Raw genomic sequence first — 21,315 nt, 5'->3', positions numbered from 1 at the left:
GCAAGTTTGTTTTAAACTATGAGCACAAATTCTTGGTAAACGAAAATTATGTTTCTGCACATAGCAAACAGTAAAGATCTCTTAGGACCGGTTCATACCTAAATCGAACAGGAACATGGTCTGCCTTCTTGTGCGATTTAGTGTGGTGCGATTTTCAGCCCATTTATTTGAATGGGCTGAAATCACCCTAAAAGTAGCGCATGCACTACTTTTAAAAACATACTATGCCAAATCCCATGGTACCATGCGATCCCGTGCAGGCAAACTCACTGTGTTTGCTATCTGGGTTTGGGGTGTTGTCAGGAATACACTAACATGCGGAACGCGAGTTTCCCGCACTGCATTCTGGTGTGAACCCTTAGGGTTTGTTCACTATTTGTGCACCATAAATCACCACAATTTACTGTGCAGGAAGTTTCCATTCTGGCCAGCAGTGCCTTGCACTGTTTAACCTTCTTTTTTTTTTACTTTATGGATGTGCCATGTGTTGAGCTGCAGTGCATGATCTGCAGTACCACCTAAGTAAACAAGCCTTGAAAGTAATTACTAAATAATAAGATTTCTTATACTTGAAGGCCCCATGAATTTTTACCTTGTGTAGAAAGTCCCTGATTTTGTCTGCGTCTTTTGTCTCATAAACATGCCAAAGGGATCCGGGAAGCTCACTGGCATCCTTCAATCTCTTCTTTATGTTTTCATCTAACTCCTCTTCCTCAAACTTCTTTAACACAGCTGTAATACAAAAAGAAAATGGGTTAATAATGAAGCAGTATGGGCCCTAGTAACCTGAACACTGAATATGTATAATGTCACAAAGCATTCCTAAAAGCAACAACCTACCTGACTTAGTTGCTGTTGCATTGCCTCTCACTGCACCGACATACACCAGAATGTTCACCATATCAGAGACTTCAATGTGAAGATTTGTTGTGCCGATGTCTTGATCCTTTGTAGCAATGACGCCTAAAAGATGCAATACATAGGAGGGAAAAAAAAAAAAACATGCTTGACACACAGTTCAAAGTAAAGCTTTTATTTTAATAATTGGTCATGTCCCAGTACAGACAATCTCCGGGGTCTTTCCATCCTCAACGCATGGTAGGTATAGTTCTACGTTAACAGCCAAGATTGTTTTCTCATTTCCCAGCTTGCTGAGCGATAATCAGTTCTCTGCACAGTACTCCTCCCAACTAGCTATCAATGATCACTGATATGCATTAAGAAGGTGATGCAGTGTAGGGTAGAGAATATCAGTGCAAGACTGCTTAAGTCTTTGGAGAAAGTCACCAGTGTAGAGAGTACAGAAATTCATTTGATCTTTGGAAATCTCAGCATTTTGTCTGTGAATGGGAGTAGCCACTACGTAAAGATTACATGCCCCTTACTCAAAACTGTGATCTGTCCTGAGGAGGTCAATATGATGCATTCCTTTTAAATATTCGAAGAGCTATAGATTTGCCATTTTACTGCCACAAGTAGTAGGAAACCCTTTGGCCACATAAAATGATGCATTTACTTCAGTGCTCTGGTTAAAAAGCATGAACTCACCATATGCGCTGCACATCCTGGGGCCTAAGTCTGGGCGCACAAAGAATGCTGGCATGTGAGACGCCAAGTTGAACCTCCCTTCTGGGTTGAGGTATTCTGGGACTGGCAGCATTCTAAAGAAGTCTTCATGTCTGAGGGCAACACAAAGGCATGTTAGATGGTGCAGTGCTTAAAATGAAATTACACTATGATTAAGATTAGATGCACAGAGAAAATACAGAACAACTCACAAGACACTAGAGCTGCACAATTCTGGATAAAATGAGAATCACCATTTTTTGGCTTAGAATAAAGATCACTATTCTCTCAGGATTCCTGCGGCGTAACCTCATCTAAAAAAAATTGGGCTAACTTTACTGTTTATTTTTGTTTTAATTCAGTGAATTGTATTTTTTCCCAAAAATTGTGTTTGAAAGACCGCTGCGCAAATGCAGTGTGACATAAAATAGTGCAACGACTGCCATTTTATTCTCTAGGGTCTCTGCTAAATATATATATATATATATATATATATACATATATATAAAAATAATGTTTGGGGGTTCTAAGTAATTTTCTAGCAAAAAATACTGATTTTTAACTTGTAAGCAACAGTTTTTAAAAAAGGTTTAGTCTTTAAATGGTTAAACTGACCTCATATACAGACCAAAGTTCTTCCCTTTGATCTCTAAAAGAACTAAAAGATACTTTGTATCTCTTCTCTATCTCTAAGCACTGAAGAATATTGATAAACATTTGTAGGCTGTTTTTTTTTATGACAGTTCCACTCTGCACCATTTACATAGAATTGCATAAATGGCTGATTAGGATCAGGAGGGGGGGTGAATCGAGAGCGCAATTTTTTAACGATTAATCGTGCAGCTCTACAAGGCTCTCAGCATTATAATCCAGGTTATAGAATATTTTGTCAGTACACCACGTCCCTATCAAGTCTTAACTGGGAACATTCTCTGATAAAACCAGAGCCAGAGCTGGGTAAATCCTCACTGATTTTTAAACTGAGGGCTGTATGACTTAACAAAATGACTATAAGCAATACAACCTAGAGAGAGATTTTACCTAGAAGTATATGGGCAGATTCCTCATCATCCATAATTGTTCAGAGAAATCTGCCTAGGAACTGCAACTGACGTGTGCAAGAAACACATCATCCTGCAGGTGGCGCTGTGACATCTGGGTAATGGTACACAGTCACAACTTTGGGACTGAAACACTATAGTTAATTTTTTTCACAATGTTTTTATTGAGAAGTAAAAGTATTTATCGTACAAGATAAGCGAGATAATAATTATATCAAGCATCAAGAACTAATGTCTGTCAATTGGATGAGATGCAGAAAAAAGCAACAAAAGAGAGCAGAACTCAGGTTGGAAGAGGAAACTGCCTCCGCTAGGGAGGAAATGGAAACCGCAAACATCTGAGTACATAATAGCTGTCAGAACCATGGGTCCAGAGCTATATTTGAACTTGCAGTGTGCAGATATCCAAAAACACTGTATATTATTTCACTTATTACAGATAAATCTCATTCTTCATAAGGCAATTTCAACTTGTTTTTAGTAGTATTAAACTTTGCATTGGCTTGCCAGTGTTGCAACTGATCTGATGTGTGATTGATGCAAGCAATTTGCCCAAGTCAAAATACTCACAATGAGATGATAAAACAGTTCAAATAAAAATTATCTTGCAGTCAACATATCAGAAAAATGCAGGTTTCTGGGATTTTTCAATGTCATTACAACGAAATGAAAAGGTCTGAGCTGTATAGGAGTGCATAAGTGTTCTCTTAAATTGTGTAAATTGTTAGAAAGCTCTTTAACCACTTCAGCCCCGGAAGGTTTTACCCCCTTCCTGACCAGAGCACTTTTTACAATTCGGCACTGCGTCCCTTTAACTGCTAATTGCGCGGTCATGCAATGCTGTACCCAAACGAAATTTGCGTCCTTTTCTTCCCACAAATAGAGCTTTCTTTTGATAGTATTTGATCACCTCTGCCGTTTTTATTTTTTGCGCTATACACGGAAAAAGACCGAAAATTTTGAAAAAAAATGATATTTTCTACTTTTTGTTCTAAAAAAAATCCAATAAACTCAATTTTAGTCATACATTTAGGCCAAAATGTATTCGGCCACATGTCTTTGGTAAAAAAAAATGTCAATAAGTGTATATTTATTGGTTTGCGCAAAAGTTATAGCGTCTACAAACTAGGGTACATTTTCTGGAATTTACACAGCCTTTAATTTATGACTGCCTATGTCGTTTCTTGAGGTGCTAAAATGGCAGGGCAGTACAAAACCCCCACAAATGACCCCATTTTGGAAAGTAGACACCCCAAGGAATTTGCTGAGAGGCATGTTGAGCCCATTGAATATTCATTTTTTTTGTCCCAAGTGATTGAATAATGACAAAAAAAAAAAAAAAAAATTACAAAAAGTTGTCACTAAATGATATATTGCTCACACAGGCCATGGGCATATGTGGAATTGCACCCCAAAATACATTCTGCTGCTTCTCCTGAGTATGGGGATACCACATGTGTGGGACTTTTTGGGAGCCTAGCCGCGTACGGGGCCCCGAAAACCAATCACTGCCTTCAGGATTTCTAAGGGCGTACATTTTTGATTTTACTCGTCACTACCTATCACAGTTTTGAAGGCCATAAAATGCCCAGATGACATAAAACCCCCCCAAATGACCCCATTTTGGAAAGTAGACACCCCAAGCTATTTGCTTTGAGGCATGTTGAGTCCATGGAATGTTTTATATTTTGACACAAGTTGCGGGAAAGTGACAAATTTTTTTTTTTTTTTTTTTTGCACAAAGTTGTCACTAAATGATATATTGCTCACACAGGCCATGGGCATATGTGGAATTGCACCCCAAAATACATTTAGCTGCTTCTCCTGAGTATGGGGATACCACATGTGTGGGACTTTTTGGGAGCCTAGCCGCGTACGGGACCCCGAAAACCAATCACCACCTTCAGGATTTCTAAGGGCGTACATTTTTGATTTTACTCCTCACTGCCTATCACAGTTTCGGAGGCCATGGAATGCCCAGGTGGCACAAACCCCCCCCAAATGACCCCATTTTGGAAAGTAGACACCCCAAGCTATTTGCTGAGAGGCATGGTGAGTATTTTGCAGCTCTCATTTGTTTTTGAAAATAAAGAAAGACGAGAAAAAAAATTTTTTTTTTCTTTTTTCAATTTTCAAAACTTTGTGACAAAAAGTGAGGTCTGCAAAATACTCACTATACCTCTCATCAAATAGCTTGGGGTGTCTACTTTCCAAAATGGGGTCATTTGGGGGGGTTTTTTGCAACCTGGGCATTCCATGGCCTCCGAGACTGTGATAGGCAGTGAAGAGTGAAATCAAAAATTTACGGCCTTAGAAAGCCTGAAGGCGGTGCTTGGTTTTCGGGGTCCCATGCGCGGCTAGGCTCCCAAAAAGTCTCACACATGTGGTATCCCCGTACTCAGGAGAAGCAGCAGAATGTATTTTGGGGTGTAATTTCACATATTCCCATGGCATGTTTGAGCAATATATCATTTAGTGACAACTTTGCGCAAAAAAAAATAAAAAAAATAAAAAATTGTCTCTTTCCCGCAACTTGTGTCACAATATAAATTATTCCATGGACTCAACATGACTCTCAGCAAATAGCTTGGGGTGTCTACTTTCCAAAATGGGGTCATTTGGGGGGGTTTTGAACTGTCCTGGCATTTTATGCACAACATCTAGAAGCTTATGTCACACATCACCCACTCTTCTAACCACTTGAAGACAAAGCCCTTTCTGACACTTATTGTTTACATAAAAAAATAATTTTTTTTTGCAAGAAAATTACTTTGAACCCCCAAACATTATATATATTTTTTAAAGCAAATGCCCTACAGATTAAAATGGTGGGTGTTTCATTTTTTTTTTTCACACAGTATTTGCGCAGCGATTTTTCAAACGCATTTTTTGGGGAAAAAACACACTTTTTTACATTTTAATGCACTAAAACAGACTATATTGCCCAAATGTTTGATGAAATAAAAAAGATGATCTTAGGCCGAGTACATGGATACCAAACATGACATGCTTTAAAATTGCGCACAAACGTGCAGTGGCGACAAACTAAATACATTTTTAAAAGCCTTTAAAAGCCTTTACAGGTTACCACTTTAGATTTACAGAGGAGGTCTACTGCTAAACTTACTGCCCTCGATCTGACCTTCGCGGCGATACCTCACATGCATGGTGCAATTGCTGTTTACATTTGACGCCAGACCGACGCTTGCGTTCGCCTAAGCGCGAGAGCAGGGGGGACAGGGGTGCTTTTTTTTTTTTTTTTTTCCTTTTTTCCTTTATTATTATTATTTTTTTATCTTATTTTTAAACTGTTCCTTTCATTTTTTTTTTTTTTTAATCATTTTTATTGTTATCTCAGGGAATGTAAATATCCCCTATCATAGCAATAGGTAGTGACAGGTACTCTTTTTTGCAAAAATTGGGGTCTATTAGACCCTAAATTTCTCCTCTGCCCTCAAAGCATCTGACCACACCAAGATCGGTGTGATAAAATGCTTTCCCAATTTCCCAATGGCGCTGTTTACATCCGGCGAAATCTAAGTCATAAAATGCTCGTAGCTTCCGGTTTCTTAGGCCATAGAGATGTTTGGAGCCACTCTGGTCTCTGATCAGCTCTATGGTCAGCTGGCTGAATCACCGGCTGCATTTTCAGGTTCCCTGTTGAGACAGGAGAGCCAGAGAAAAACACGGAAGACGTTGGGGGGGGGAGGGGCATTCCCTCCCACTGCTTGTAAAAGCAGTCTAGAGGCTAATTAGCCGCTAGGATTGCTTTTACATGAAAGCCGACCGCTGGCTGAAAAGAATGATACCAAGATGATACCTAAACCTGCAGGCATCATTCTGGTATAACCACTCAAAGTCGTGAATGGCGTACCTGAAGACAAAAAAATGGTTAACAATAAAGCACAGTAAACGGTAAGGTATAAAAAATTGCATACCTGAAAAGCAAACATGATAAAACATAATAACAATAAAACATTGCAGAATAGAATACAGTAAAAAAGAACAGAACAATAGAGAGAGAGAATAGAGAGAGAAAGAACAATAAAACGACAACTATTTTTTTTTTTTTTTATATTTTTGTATGTTTTTTTTTTTTTTTTTTTTTACACTTTTTTTTGTAACTAACTTTTATAACTGTAACCGGTTCCAGGTTCGGGTCTCTCAAAATGCGATGGCATCTTGGGAGACCCTGTGAAAGTGTGCCTAGTCTGTGCAATGCTGTACCCTACGCTAATACTCAACTAGTGAATGGTAGCGTTCAAAATATTCACCAATGCAAAGACCAGGATTGTCAGGACAGGAGGGACAATAATAGAGGGTGTCACGCCTATATCCGCACTTGCTGCAGACACGACATCTTTTTTGGGGGGGTTCGTTGGGTAGGGGTACTCGGGAGGACATAAAGAAAATGCCTCTCATGCAGCCGACTGCATTTGGTTGGGGATGTGAATGGGGGAAGTACGGGCGCTGCAGAAGCGGTGTGTTCCCAATTAGGATTGGCGAATGCAGCAGGAAGGGCACTATGGGCACGACGGGCCTGTGTTTGTCTTCTTGGTGGCAGTGGGACACTACTTGTGCTTGCCACCTCACCAGCTTGAACTGCACTTATGGGACTCGCCACGTCACCAAGTGTTACTGCAGTGCTGGTTTGACTACGACCGGGGTGTACTAGGCCGCTGGTGCTTGCCAGTTCACCGAAACGCTACCAAAAAAACTGTTAGCGATCGCAGGGATCAGGCCTGACTCTGCGAACGCTGCAGTTATGCGTTTAGTGTTTTGTAAGTGTCAGTGATCGATCGATACTGCACTTGGGTGGGCTGGGCTGGGCCGGGCGGAGGGGCAAAACGCAGGTGCTAGCAGGTATCTGGGCTGATCCCGCTAACACTGCGTTTGTGGGAACCCTAAACTGCTGGGGACGCTAGTATAGATCTGATCGGATCAGATATTGATCAGTTCAGATACTATACCACTAAGGGAGGCGTATGCTGCGTGCGTGGGTGGGTGTTAGCGGTACTGGTGCTAACCTGACGCTGCCTGGGGCTGGTGCTTGCCAGTTCACCAAAACGCTACCAAAAAAACTGTTAGCGATCGCAGGAATCAGGCCTGACTCTGCGAACGCTGCAGTTATGCGTTTAGTGTTTTGTAAGTGTCAGTGATCGATCGATACTGCACTTGGGTGGGCTGGGCCGGGCGGAGGGGCAAAACGCAGGTGCTAGCAGGTATCTGGGCTGATCCCGCTAACACTGCGTTTGTGGGAACCCTAAACTGCTGGGGACGCTAGTATAGATCTGATCGGATCAGATATTGATCCGATCAGATACTATACCACTAAGGGAGGCGTATGCTGCGTGCGTGGGTGTTAGCGCTACTGGCACTAACCTGACGCTGCCTGGGGCTGGTGCTTGCCAGTTCACCAAAACGCTACCAAAAAAACTGTTAGCGATCGCAGGGATCAGGCCTGACTATGCGAACGCTGCAGTTATGCGTTTAGTGTTTTGTAAGTGACAGTGATCGATCGATACTGCACTTGGGTGGGCCGGGCGGAGGGGCAAAACGCAGGTGCTAGCGGGTATCTGGGCTGATCCCGCTAACACTGCGTTTTCGGGAACCCTAAACTGCTGGGGACGCTAGTATAGATCTGATTGGATCAGATATTGATCCGTACAGATACTATACCACTAAGGGAGGCGTATGCTGCGTGCGTGGGTGTTAGCGGTACTGGCGCTAATCTGACGCTGCCTGGGGCGACGCATATCACCGCCGGGCGATCGGGGGGCTAAACCTTTATTCGGTAATAAACGGCGGGTGCCCTGACACTATAAAAAATAAACGAACTAACCAGCGTCACTCGTAACAGTTATACGGTGATCAGTGGTGAAAGGGTTAACTAGGGGGCAATCAAGGGGTTAAAACCTTTATTAGATAGTATATGGGGGTCCCTGACGCTATAAAACGCTGACGGCGAACCTAAATATTTACGTTCCTAACTAGCGTCACCAGCGACACTAATACAGCGATCAGAAAAATGATCGCTTAGTGACACTGGTGACAGAGGGTGATCAAGGGGTTAAAACTTTATTAGGGGGGGTTAGGGGGGTATCCTAGACCTAAAGGGGGGTAATACTCACTGCCCTAACACTGTAACTGTCACAAACTGACACTATGCAGTAATCGGAAAAAAAAAAAAAAAAATACTGCTAATGTCAGTTTGTGACGGGGGGGGGGGGGGGGGGGGGTGATCGGGGGGCGATCGGGGGGGGGGATCGGGGGTGTAAGGTATGCCTGGCATGTTCTACTGTGTGTGTGTTGTGTGCACTCACATGTCTTCTCTCCTCGGCGCTGGGACGGAAACTGCCAGACCGAGGAGAGATGACATCACATCCTCTGCCTGTGTGAAACTACACACAGGCAGGGGAGGATTCCTATTGGCTGGGAGCGATCGCGAGGGGGGGGCCAGGATCGGATGGTCTCCCCCTCGCCTCCCGACGCTCCTAGTCAGATGCCGACCGCCGGTGGCACCGGGGGGGGGTCCGATCGGACCCCCCGCCCGCGGGAGGCAGATCACGTACAGGTACGTGATTCTGCCTGCCCGTGCCATTCTGCCGACGTATATCTACGTTAGGCGGTCGGCAAATGGTTAATGTATTGTTTATCTTCTGTTATCACTTGCCCCTCAGATTTAGAGTGTAAGCTCTTATGAGCAGGGTCACCCTTTTGTCTTGAATTGTTTTGTATCTGTACTGTCTCTCTTTATTTTGTAAAAAAAAACAAAAAAAACAATAATAATAAATAAATGCCTCTCATTAGTGTCCACTTGTGTCATGGGTGGAGACCTCAAAGTTCTCCCATATAGAAGAGTGTAGCTCTCATGGTTCAGAGAAGTAGGATCTCCCAATCCATGGATAGTGTAGGACCCACTAATCATAGAATACTTCGACGCAGTAAGTGGGCTTAGCACCATATAGCAATATGGTGTGACCAAATCCCCATATTTTTTGATATTTTTTCTTTTTTAATTGTCCAGGTGTTTTAAACTAGCCCTGCTGGAGGTAAATGTCTTTTTTGCATGTGTGCACTGTAATATTTTGCTCTGCTCTCTATTTTGTAAAGCGCGGCACAAACTGTTGAAGCGATATAAGTCATGATACTATGTATGTGCTTAATAAAATAATGCTGTATAAGGTTCATCTGCATTCATTTTTAATGGTTGAACTAGATGGACTTGTGTCTTTTTTCAACCAAACTATGTTATAAAGGGATGTTTCAAATGGGTGATATGCAGTTGTGATACCATGTTAATACACAAACCTAAGTGTACTCTTGCTGTAGGAATATATGTATAGCATAATAATATTGTTTATTTCAGTTGATTAGGCCGGTTTCTGGTGAACCAGACGATTTCTGTGAAGCTGTGCATGGGTAATATTAGATTTTACCATTTCCTACGAATAGAGGCAGCACAGCTACCTACAGGGTGAGAGGATCTATCTAAATGGGAAAAGTTTAGCAAAACAGAAATTCTGAAAAGTGTAGGAACAGAATACTAAAAAAAAAAAAAAAAAAATCACATTACAAGTAGTTGAAGTCCTAATACAAGCATTTGCCTTTGTTACCTCAACAGCATCATGTTCTTAAAGTCATCTCCTGAAGGCTGGTCTTTCATCTTCAGAAGAATGGTTTCTCCATTTTTCAGTTTTTGACGTCCTGTTTTTGGGAATACACAAAGTAACAGTTAAAGAAAAACTACAGTTGTGACAGCAAAAGATTTTGGTTACATGTTGTCACTTACTGGATACATCCTCAAATCCATCCCAGAACTCCTTGACATTTCCGCTAGACACAATGCCCTCCTTGCAGTTTAGAAGATCCCCTTGATGGTCCCCAAAGTCATGGCATATTGCTTCTGACTTCCAGAAGTTTGCATTCATTCTCTTCTGGTTCCCAGAAACCAAAACAGTCTAAAAATAAAACATGAAAAAACATTAAAAAATAAACAATACAAGCAGATGTTTCATGGTTAACACTTTAAAAAGGAAAATGTTTTTTGACGATTTTACTGCATAGTAAAACAGGCAGTGCAATTACCGTTATCTGATTTTCTAGCAGTGCAATCACCATACTTACTGGGTACACACTGTCCAGTTCTGCTAAACTGGCCAATGTTCGGTCAGAAAGTACAGCAGTCTGTCCAACCGAAGCCGGTCTAAAACTGGCTTTTGTCAAAGGGACATGCTCGGAAGCCAGCATCCGATCAGATTAGTACATTTGATGTGGGAAGGTGGGGTGGCAGGGAATCACCCCTGTCAGAACACAATAGCACAGATTGCCACAGCGATGTCATTGTGTACCAGGCTTTACTACAGAAATGCTGGAAGAGGATATAGTATGGACAAGACAGCCTGGAGTGTGTAATTTGCAGCCTGAACCGGAGGGGTTCTAAGTGACACTATTACTTTCTATGCTATGATATGAACAACCCAGAGACTTTTAGTGAGATTAGAGGGCTATGGCATAGCCATTGTATGTTTTTATTAAACAGAATCTTTCCATGCATAGCTCATTTACAAAAAACAAAACAAAAAAAAAAACACTTAAAAGCACAAGCTAATAATGTGCTTCTTATTATGCTGGTGTATAGTTAAATACAGATTTTCTTCACTGCTTCTTCAAAGGCAATGTCAAATAAGCAATCTAGCATGCAGTGGCTCTTGATTAACAAAACACTTTCTTGTGCCCATCCCCAACACAAGCAGGTTGCAGGAGGGCAACTGTCATAACGGTTTCAGGGGAAAGCAATCTCGTCTTTACAGGGGTTGGGGGGGAGGGGAGCAATGGCCTTCACAGGGGTTGGGGGGAGCAATGGCCTTCACAGGGGTTGGGGGGGAGGGGAGCAATGGCCTTCACAGGGGTTGGGGGGGAGGGGAGCAATGGCCTTCAAAGGGGTTGGGGGGGGGGGGAGCAATGGCCTTCACAGGGGTTGGAGGGGAGCAATCGCCTTCACAGGGGTTGGGGGGGGGAGCAATATCACAGTGGTGTGGGGGAGAGCAATCAATATCACAGGGGTGCAGGAGAGAGCAATCAATATCACAGGGGTGCAGGGGAGAGCAATCAATATCACAGGGGTGCAAGGGAGAGCAATCAATATCACAGGGGTGCAAGGGAGAGCAATCAATATCACAGGGGTGCAGGAGAGACCAATTACCATGACAAAGGTGCAGGAGAGACCAATTACCATGACAAAGGTGCAGGAGAGACCAATTACCATGACAAAGGTGCAGGAGAGAGCAATTACCATGACAAAGGTGCAGGAGAGAGCAATCACCATCGCAAAGGTGCAAGGGAGAGCAGTAACCATGACATAAGCAATCGATTGTGAAAACACTCTTCTCTACCCTCATTAAGGAGGAAGACTGATCTCATTCAGTGAGGTGATTCAACTCAGTTAAGCTTGCAATGCATGGATTGAATATCGGCTGGTTCAGCAAGGACCAGCTGAATTTTGATCCATGTGTGGCCACATTGCGGTTGAATAGAAGTTGATCCACCAATCAACTTCAGTTCAAACACCCCATCAGATAAAAGCTACTCGATCAGCGCCGCAGACAATAGGCTACAGTGCAGATCCGTGTATTCTGACAGTGGGGAAATCTTCTGTCAGAATACATTAATAAAGCAGCAGCGACTATTCCCCCTTCCACCTTGAATGTGTGGCTGGGAAAATCGGATCAGTTTTTTGTTCAACCCACCAGTGTCCATTGGTTGAATAAAATAAATTACCTATGTATAGCCAGCTTTAGACAGCTAAGTCAATGCTTGTTGCCATCGGCCTATGGTGGTGCATACAATAAGAGTTCCTTTTCTGTAAGGTCATCAGTAATGCTACAAAATGTATTTATACCATCAGTGATGACCTAGATTACATACTTAGTACATTGAGATCATTAGCTTGCTCTTTTTATTTTGCATGCAATTTCCTTCATCATAGTATTAATATCTATTCAAACACATCTGTGATGTTGCTTGGCAACCACCGAGGTGTGAGGATGTAAACAGATGGCTTGAAGCGTCTCCTTGCTCCCTGTAGCAATCTGATTATGTGATGATGAACCAAGTGCACTGAGATAGAAATATGCAAATACCCCGCACAGTCACTGAGAGCCTGATCATGTCAGCCAACATCAACCTTTATAAGGAAAGGAAAAAAAAAAAAAAAAAAAACAACACAATTTGGTCCTTCATTAATTTCCACCCTACAACACAGAGCACCTTATAAATGAAAATAAAACACATGGCACCTACCCCAGCACTTTCTGAAACATAACACATGAGAGAATAATGGTTGTGTTAATAGTGTCACATGATGATATGACAACACTGGCACAGCTCTGGGCAGTCCAGGCAGTGAAGGTGGAATAACCTGCATATCAGGTGGCTAAAACAAGCTATACAGATCACACTGTGTTCCCAGTCTCTCTTCAAATCATAGTACTATAAAGAAAAAAGGTACTGTTCACCCCCCATCCAAGTACCTTGTATGACTCTAGTAATTCCACAGACATACGTGCACACCTGCCATGGTGCCACCTGGCCAATGCCCTATTCAAAGGAGCTAAAGCTGGCCATATAAATTGGATCAGATCATCTGGAACCAATTATTGATAATTCCCAAGAATTCTCCAACAGAAACATCCAACATTCAGCAATGTGCAATGCCACCATTACTAGTTAACAGTGCTTTCACTGTTAACATTCATTAAAGATAAACAGGCTAAAGCCTGGTACACACAGGTAGTGTTTTTTTTTTTTATTCAACCCAGCTGGCCTAATAAAATAAATAAATAAAACAAAAAACAGAGGAGCCCGATGTACTATGATGTTAGTACAGTGATCTCTCTGCTGAGCTTTTGTTTTCTGACAGGGGGCTGCCCCTGCTCCCCCAAACACCCCCCTCTCACCAGCACACACCAATCAGCGCTCACAGCCATTAGATGCCAGTGCTGATCGGCCAGTCAGCTGGTTTTCCAACATTCTCGTTCGACAGAAGCCAGATGTTAGGCCTGCTTCTGTTAAACAGGCTGTTGTACGCACTGGCCAAATGTTGGCCGGTTTCTGTTAAATCGTCTGATATTCAGCCCACGTGTACCAGCCTTAACAATGCAGACCTACATGACATGAATGGAGCAATTATCGCACAATTTGCCACATCAGGGAACAATGTGTGTCCGTAGAGGATGGCCTTAGTTGAGCAAGGAATGGCAGCCTCCATTATTCTCTTATGACAAGTTCCCTATAAAAGAGAAGAATGACAGATGCCAGTGCCTGCACCTTCTTAATGATAGTTCCCAGAATTTTATCCCGACAGTTTGGCATTACAGCTAAGCATCATTACAAAAGACAATCCTTCTATATGGACATCCAGTAATTTAAAAATAGAGTTGGATACATTGACAATGTCTGTCTTATATGGCTCCCTTGTACTTTCTCACCACTGCAGAGAAAAAGGCTTTATACTGTCAGTAAGTGGAAACAGTGAAAACTTACTCCCTTAATAAAAAGGCATATCATCAAAATACATGGAGCAGAAAACCTACATCTACAGCAAAGTCTCAGAGGCATGCAATGGGTTCCAGATCCAGGGTGATATAAATTACATACAAGCACATTACAAAGGTCTGCTTTCTATTTTGTAACTTTTGTCAGTGCACCATGAACTCCTGCCATTATCCTTCCAACATTTTTTAAAAAATAACAGCAGTTTTCCATAACACAAAAGGTCTTGCATGATTTAGAAGCTCTGCACCCTGCTTGCAAGCACGCCACTAAATTGATAACAGTAGGTGAAATGTAAAGTCATTTTACTTTGAAAAGCTGAGTTCAGCAAATTTCAGAACAAAAAATAAAAAAAAATAAAAAAATCGCTCAGCAGCACTTTTCTACAAATGTCAAGCTTATTTAGAAGATGATTTTGAAGAGATGTTGCTCTTTTTTTAAGCCATAAGAATTAGTTTTTTGTGAAGAATGCATTTCTTTCCCAGATCTTCTTCATTAGCACCGTTCAGTGTCCCCTGGGTGAAAGAAAAGGCAAGTCTTGAATTCCGTGATGGGGAAGAAAGGCTTTCTTTTAAAGAGTTGTAGAACTTAAAATACCAGCAAGTTTTCACCCATTATGTTCATATAATCCTTCTAAGGCAGTGTTCCCTACACATGTCCAGTCCCACTAACAGTTCATAAGATGCACTGCCGTGCTGAGATACCCCTTCTTTAAAGTAGAAAGAAAGGCAAAACACAAATGTATCTTTCAAATGTTGCTTCCCTATTGCTACGTATTCAATGCATACATTCTCTACAAAACCACACAGCTTTTTTTCCCCCCATATGGTCATGTGACTGTAAAGCTCCAGCAAGTTTGTCTGTCTGCGTGGCTGGTGGACAAGAACTGTACCCTGGCCAACAACACCTTGGAGCCATAGACAGTGGTGGAATGAAGTCATGCTGTATGGGATTCAGCAAAGTTGTCAGCCCTATAAAGAGAAACACTCACTAGAGCTTTTTGGGCACATGGTCACATAGGAAAGAAAGAAAATAAGAAGGTATTTACTTTGAAATTTAGAAAAGAAAGAATATATTTACTAAATACAGAGGAATTGAGAGGCAACATCTAAAGATGTGTTCGTGTTTTGCTTTTCCTTCTACTTTACTCTGAGCATATGTAAGGTCGTCTGCAAAACTTGCACAACTGGTGAAGATAGTTGGAGTTAGTAAATTGCTTAAAATCGCAATAATAAAAAGCTCAAAAAATGTCAGCTTGCAAGAAAAGAACTGCTACCAAGAACATAGGAAGTGAGAGCTTTGTAACCCTGTGACCCCCTCACACCTCAATATGGAAGATGTATGGTGAGGACCGTTCTCTTTTCTACGGAGAAAGAGATATGATCGCTGCACAAAGATTTTCTAATGCTTTCGGTTTTTAAGTGCTCTAGATCACTGGAAAATTACCTTTACATGAACCTGGCCCTAACAGTTAAAGGGGTTGTAAACCTTTGTGTTTTTCACCTTAATGCATCCTATGCATTAAGGTGAAAAAACACCAGGCAGTGACCGGCCCCCCCAGCCCCCCATTTTACTTACCTGAACCCACGAACTTGACCTGGCGGGGACGCGCTCTGTCTCTGCCCGGGGTTCTTGGCTCTTGATTGGATAGATTGATAGCAGCGCAGCCATTGGCTCCCGCTGCTGTCAATCAAATCCAATGACGCAGGCGCCAGGGGGCCGAGTCCTGCATCGGCCTCTATGGACACAGAATGCTGGACTCGGCAGCGCGCCCGCAAGGTAACCCCCTCGGGGAAGCGCTGCGCTGAAGGGGTTATCAGATGTTGGGAGGAGCCGCCAAGGGACCCCAGAATTTACCTTTACAATCACTTTAATGCTTTCTAGAAACAGATATTTGTGAAGTATTTTATCCCCACTGAATGCTCTTAAGGCACAGAGACCACCTGACCAATGGCAAGCTTTAAGGAAATACAAATAAAATGTTCTGAGTGTTCCCAAGTAACTTTCTGTTAATAAAAGGGAATTTAGTGTCCTGCTTAAGACCCTGGATGGAGTCCAATAATTAGGTTTGGTTACCCAACTATTAAAATTGTAGTTGAATTTAACAAGAACAATTTTTTAAAGTTTTAAAAATTACAGCAGCTGAAAGATGGGGCAACAGTTTGTTAGCAGGCATGGTTTTAAGGCAGAAGAGACTATTTCAGAAGATCCAGGCGATGGGACACATTAACTTTTGTGCACGTGCAGGGAAGTCTAGTCATTGGTAGCTGAAGATAGAAGGCTCCAAACCCAGAAGACGACTGGGAGAAGATGGCAGGTAGTAGCAACAGTGACAAAGAAGAGAGCAGGCATCACATTGGTGGAGAAGAGCAGATTAGCAGGTAATTGTGCCATAATTAGAAAGTATGCTGTGCATGCTCGCATTTACAAGAGCTCTGGGGGCCACAACTGTACTGTCCTCAAAAATGAGTCAAAACTCAGGGTGTCAATTGGAAAACAAATTCTGCAATTTAGAAAAAGAATTCTGCAAGTCGTACTCTATTTTTATATTTGGTAAATAATGTGGAGCACCTTTTGCCAAAGTAATGGCCGGGCCTAGTTCTAGCTCTGACTTCCCAGGAGGCATGTCGGATCGCTTCTCTCACACAGATAGTAACTGTCTACTGAAGCTATGGGCCCAGACTGAAGATTTGAATTTTGTATTTTTAGCACTATGAGTTTAATTGACATTTTTGAGGAAGTACACTTACACTATAAAACAGGTTAGCACTTCTGTGGCAAATGTAAGCCAAGATGTAGCATAACCGTTTTGGGTTTGTCAAAACCCTCTTTAATCCGCAGACACGTTTATGAGGATGAATATTTATCACCTCTGTTTACTTTAAACTGAATCAGCTGTTTAATGACAGATTCCTGTAGAAGCATCTGAAAATCACATCTAAATGTACACCTATACCTGTCTAGATGTTAACGCTGATTCAGGCAGTTACAGTGGCAATAAAAAGTATGTGAACCCCTTGGAACTAACTGGTTTTCTGCTGTAAATTTCTATGCCTTTGTATGAAACTTTTTTTTATAGATCCAGGGATAGTGGTTTTCCTGATTTCGCAATTTGATTGCTTGGCCAAAATGATAACAACACACACTTTCTATTTATGCACGAGTCTGAGAGTTTAAGATGAACTTCATCTAATCAGGATGACTATTAAGTTGCATGCGCGGGAGTGACGTCATCGCGGCTCTGGCCAATCACAGCACCGGAGCCCTCGATACCCGGAAATAACTCCGGGAGACATGTCATTGGGCAGAGTAATGTGCCGGGATCGCTCCGGGAGCTATCTAAGAGGAGTATTTCATAATGTGCTAGTATGCTGTGCATACTAGCTCATTATGCCTTTGTCTTGCAAGGTTTTTTTTTTGTGGATTTACAACCACTTTAAAGGATACATTCACCTTTACAGAAAAAATGATAAATGCAGAAAAAAAATGCACATTATTTTTTCTTGCCCATAGATAGTATGATCATGGGTGCAATGTCAGACTTCTGCAGACAAGCCCTGCAGCTTTCAGCCCATATCTCCCATACAGGCTGTCAGTTTGAAAGCTGCAGGGCTTGTAAATAAACTACAAAGGCACACATCGGTGCCCTGACAAGAAACAAAATGTTACCCCAACTCCACTGCCAATATAAGGGTCCACAAACTGTGATCCGGTGCTCTAGCCAGGGCGTTCAGGCTCCACAGGTACAATTCTTGAATCAGGAAGGCTGGCAACTCAGATGCTCTTGAATAAAAGTACTTTGTTACATGGATGCACAGGTACAGGGTTTATACTGACATGTTTTGGCTATGAAGCCTTTCTCAAAGCCCGGTGCCCTGACAGTTCATTCTGTTGTCTACCGTGCTGGCTGACGGTACTTGTAGTTCATTAATTCAAAAATAGTTACTTTCAAAGAGTGACAGCAGGTGCGGGGAGAAGAAACCCTGCCCACTGTCACAGGGAAGTGGGATCAGGGGAAGAGGTGTCAGGAACTGGAACATGTTATACCCTAAATATGAGGTTTACAACCACTTTAAAGACATCACTGGAACTGGTAAACATCCCTGTTCATGAGCTTACCATACGCAAGTACCATGTGATTTGGTACAGTGCGTTTTTGAAAAGTAGCGCATGCACTAACTTTTTGGCAATCCAGTGCAACTTCAGCCCATTTGTAGAGGAACGAGGGCAGTGTTCCTGTGAAATTTAGGTTTTTATCCGGTCCTTACCGTTTAAAGGCCACGCCAATTCTGATTAGGGAATTTGAATTAGACTATACCCATTAAAGAGACCCCACTGTCACAAAACTGGCAAAGGAGACACTCATAAGGTTGACAAGACAAAAGTTAAAGCAGAACTAAAAAGGGAGGATAGTCAATTTCCCAATGCTCCTTTAATGGCGTTGGCATATTTTCCTAAGTGCCAGGTTTGGGCCATCTTCTATGTTCGGTGCGTAATGACGAGCCAGCCATCCCAGCACACAGGATCAGCCTGACCTAATTTAAGCCCTTGCACAGCTCAGTTTACAGTTTGGGGATTGCTGTGAGCACGTAGATATGTTTTTTTCTACTGCAGTAGACAATAAAATGTGTGTATGCTCACAGTGAACTTTAGTTCGACTTTTAAAAAAAGGATCTGGTATCATGGAATTGAATTGAACACAAAAGATATCGGTTACCCACTGCTTATATCCTTTTAAGTAACTCATTAGGGTTAAAGTAGACAAACTGCTACTACTATAGAACAATTTTGGACCTCCAGGAGCTGTTTGCCATAATGTGGTAGTGGGGACAGCATATCAGGGCATTATGGCACACTTACCTTGCAAGTGTTCCCTTCAAGCGTTACAACGTCAGTGCTCTCTGCCATCATCGACGCTTCTGCAAACCATAGATACTTTGCCTCTGCACAAAACTGTGCCGAGACTTACCTTGAACTGCACGTTATGTGTACACAAACATTGACAGGCAAAGAGAAGTAATTACGACTTAAGAGTCTTTGCTGTCAAACCCCCCCCCCCCATCTTTCTCTAAAAACATTACTTTACTACCAATTTAAAATGAAACATCACTAAGCTCAAAGCATTAAATATTACCTACCGAGGTTCAAGACAGAAAAAAAAATAAAATCGCTATACAAATATTAGCTTCCTGTGCTTATTGCTAAGCACAATAATTCCAGTATATAAGAAAGCCGCATAGGTTGAATGAGTTCATAAAAAGTAAAGTGATTGTAAAGGCAAAAGGTTTTATATCTTAATGCATTCTATGCATAAAAATTAAGAGCCTTCTGTGTGCAGCAGCTCCCCATCTCTACCCAGCGATGTCCACGAGTGCTTTTGATGTCCTGGACTCTCCCTCCTGATTGGCCGAGACACAGGAGCGGCACCATCGGCTTCCGCTGCTGTCAAAGTCTGTTAGCCAACCAGGAGAGGGGGCAAGGCCGAACTGGTGCTTTGTGTCTGAATGGACACGTTGTGGGGGCACTTGACCGGATGGAGAGGCCAGGAGAGCCTAAGAGGGAACCGTGGAGGGGAGGATCTGAGCTGCCCTGTGCAAAACCACTGTACAGAGCAGGCAAGTATAATGTGTTTGTTTTTTTTAAGTAAAAATAACAGACTTTACATTTACTTTAACACTTCCCTACAAACAATCGATTTATAGCGTACAAATAGTCAAATCTTTGCAAAGATCAGAATCTAACTACAACATGTTATAAAAAAATCTATGTACTTTCGTTTCCCAGTGGTTGTGCTAGCCCTCTTAACCACTTAAAGACCAGGCCTTTTTTTCAGATTTGATGTTTACAAGTTTAAAACAATTTTTTTTTGCTAGAAAATTTACGTAGAACCCCCAAACATTATACATTCTTTTTCGAACACCCTAGAGAATAAAATGGCAGTCATTGCTATACTTTTTGTCACACCTTATTTGCGCAACAGTCTTACAAGCGCACTTTTTTTTTTAAAAAGTCACTTTTTTGAATAAAAAAATAAGACAACAGTAAAGTTAGCCCAATTTTTTTTTTTATATTGTGAAATATAATGTTACGCCGAGGAAATTGATACCCAACATGTCACGCTTCAAAACTGCGCCCGCTCGTGGAATGGCGTCAAACTTTTACCATTAAAAATTCTACAGGTTGCATGTTTTGAGTTACAGAGGGCTAGAATTATTGCTCTTGCTCTAACTATTGTGGCAATACCTCACATGTGTGGTTTGACCACCGTTTTCATATGCGGGCGCTACTTACGTATGCTTTCAATTCTGTGCGCAAGCTCATCGGGATGGGGCGCTTTAAAAAATTTTTTTTTCTTATTTTACTTGATTTTATCTATTTTTTCACCGTTTAAAAAAAAAAAAAAAAAGGGTCACCCTTTTTTCTATTACAAGGAATGTAAACATCCCTTGTAATAGAAAAAAAGCATGACAGGTCCTCTTAAATATGGGATCTGGGGTCAAAAAGTCCTCAGATCTCATATTTGGACTTAAATGCAATAATAATAAAAAAAATTGTCATTTGAAAAAATGACAACAGAAAAATGGGCCTTTAAGACATATGGGCGGAAGTGACGTTTTGACGTTGCTTCCTCCCTGCTATAGTACGGAGATGGGTGGGGGCCATCTCCCCCTCACTCGTCTCCATACCCAGCCACGGACAGGTCCCGATCGCCTCCGCCGCTGCTGACAGCTCCGGTAAGCGGCGGGAGGGGGGTGGCCCCTCTCCCGCCACCGATAACGGTGATCTTGCGGTGAAACCGTCCCAGAGACCACCATTATCGTGAACAGGTCCCCCTGGTTTAAAAGATGGATACCTCAGTTGTGGCAGCAGCTGCTGCTGTTACCAAGATATCCATCTTTAAACTGCCGACGTATATGTACAGGAAGCCGGTCGGCAAGTGGTTTTAAAGGGGTCGCATTTACATAATAAGGCACCCGTATAAAATATAAAAAAAAAAAATAAAATTAAAATAGAAGAACAAAAAAACATGAATATACTTACCCTTCTGGCAGTGTATTGAAAATCTGCCACAAGGATTCTTTACTTCCTGGTGTGTAGAATACATAACTCCCTGTTGACCTCTGTGGTTCCTCCT

General features: G+C 42.0%; 1 protein-coding gene across 3 annotated transcripts in view; it reads right to left on the bottom strand.

Moving 5' to 3' along the window:
• The window catches only part of JMJD1C (jumonji domain containing 1C), a 447,345-nt gene that overhangs the window by 6,457 nt on the left and 419,573 nt on the right, over positions 1–21,315 (bottom strand). For all 3 annotated transcript variants that reach the window (XM_073596250.1, XM_073596251.1, XM_073596252.1), the window contains 5 exons: positions 10,420–10,588; positions 10,244–10,334; positions 1,549–1,679; positions 841–963; positions 593–732 (listed from right to left, as the gene is read on the bottom strand). In XM_073596250.1, coding sequence (XP_073452351.1) covers positions 593–732; positions 841–963; positions 1,549–1,679; positions 10,244–10,334; positions 10,420–10,588 — 654 coding nt within the window. The remainder of the gene's footprint in view (positions 1–592; positions 733–840; positions 964–1,548; positions 1,680–10,243; positions 10,335–10,419; positions 10,589–21,315) is intronic.

Source organism: Aquarana catesbeiana, linkage group LG08 (genome assembly GCF_042186555.1).
Source record: "Aquarana catesbeiana isolate 2022-GZ linkage group LG08, ASM4218655v1, whole genome shotgun sequence".
In the NCBI taxonomy this organism is placed as follows: domain Eukaryota; kingdom Metazoa; phylum Chordata; class Amphibia; order Anura; family Ranidae; genus Aquarana; species Aquarana catesbeiana.
Note: the sequence above shows the minus strand (reverse complement) of the source record. Positions and strands in the feature narration are given on the sequence as shown.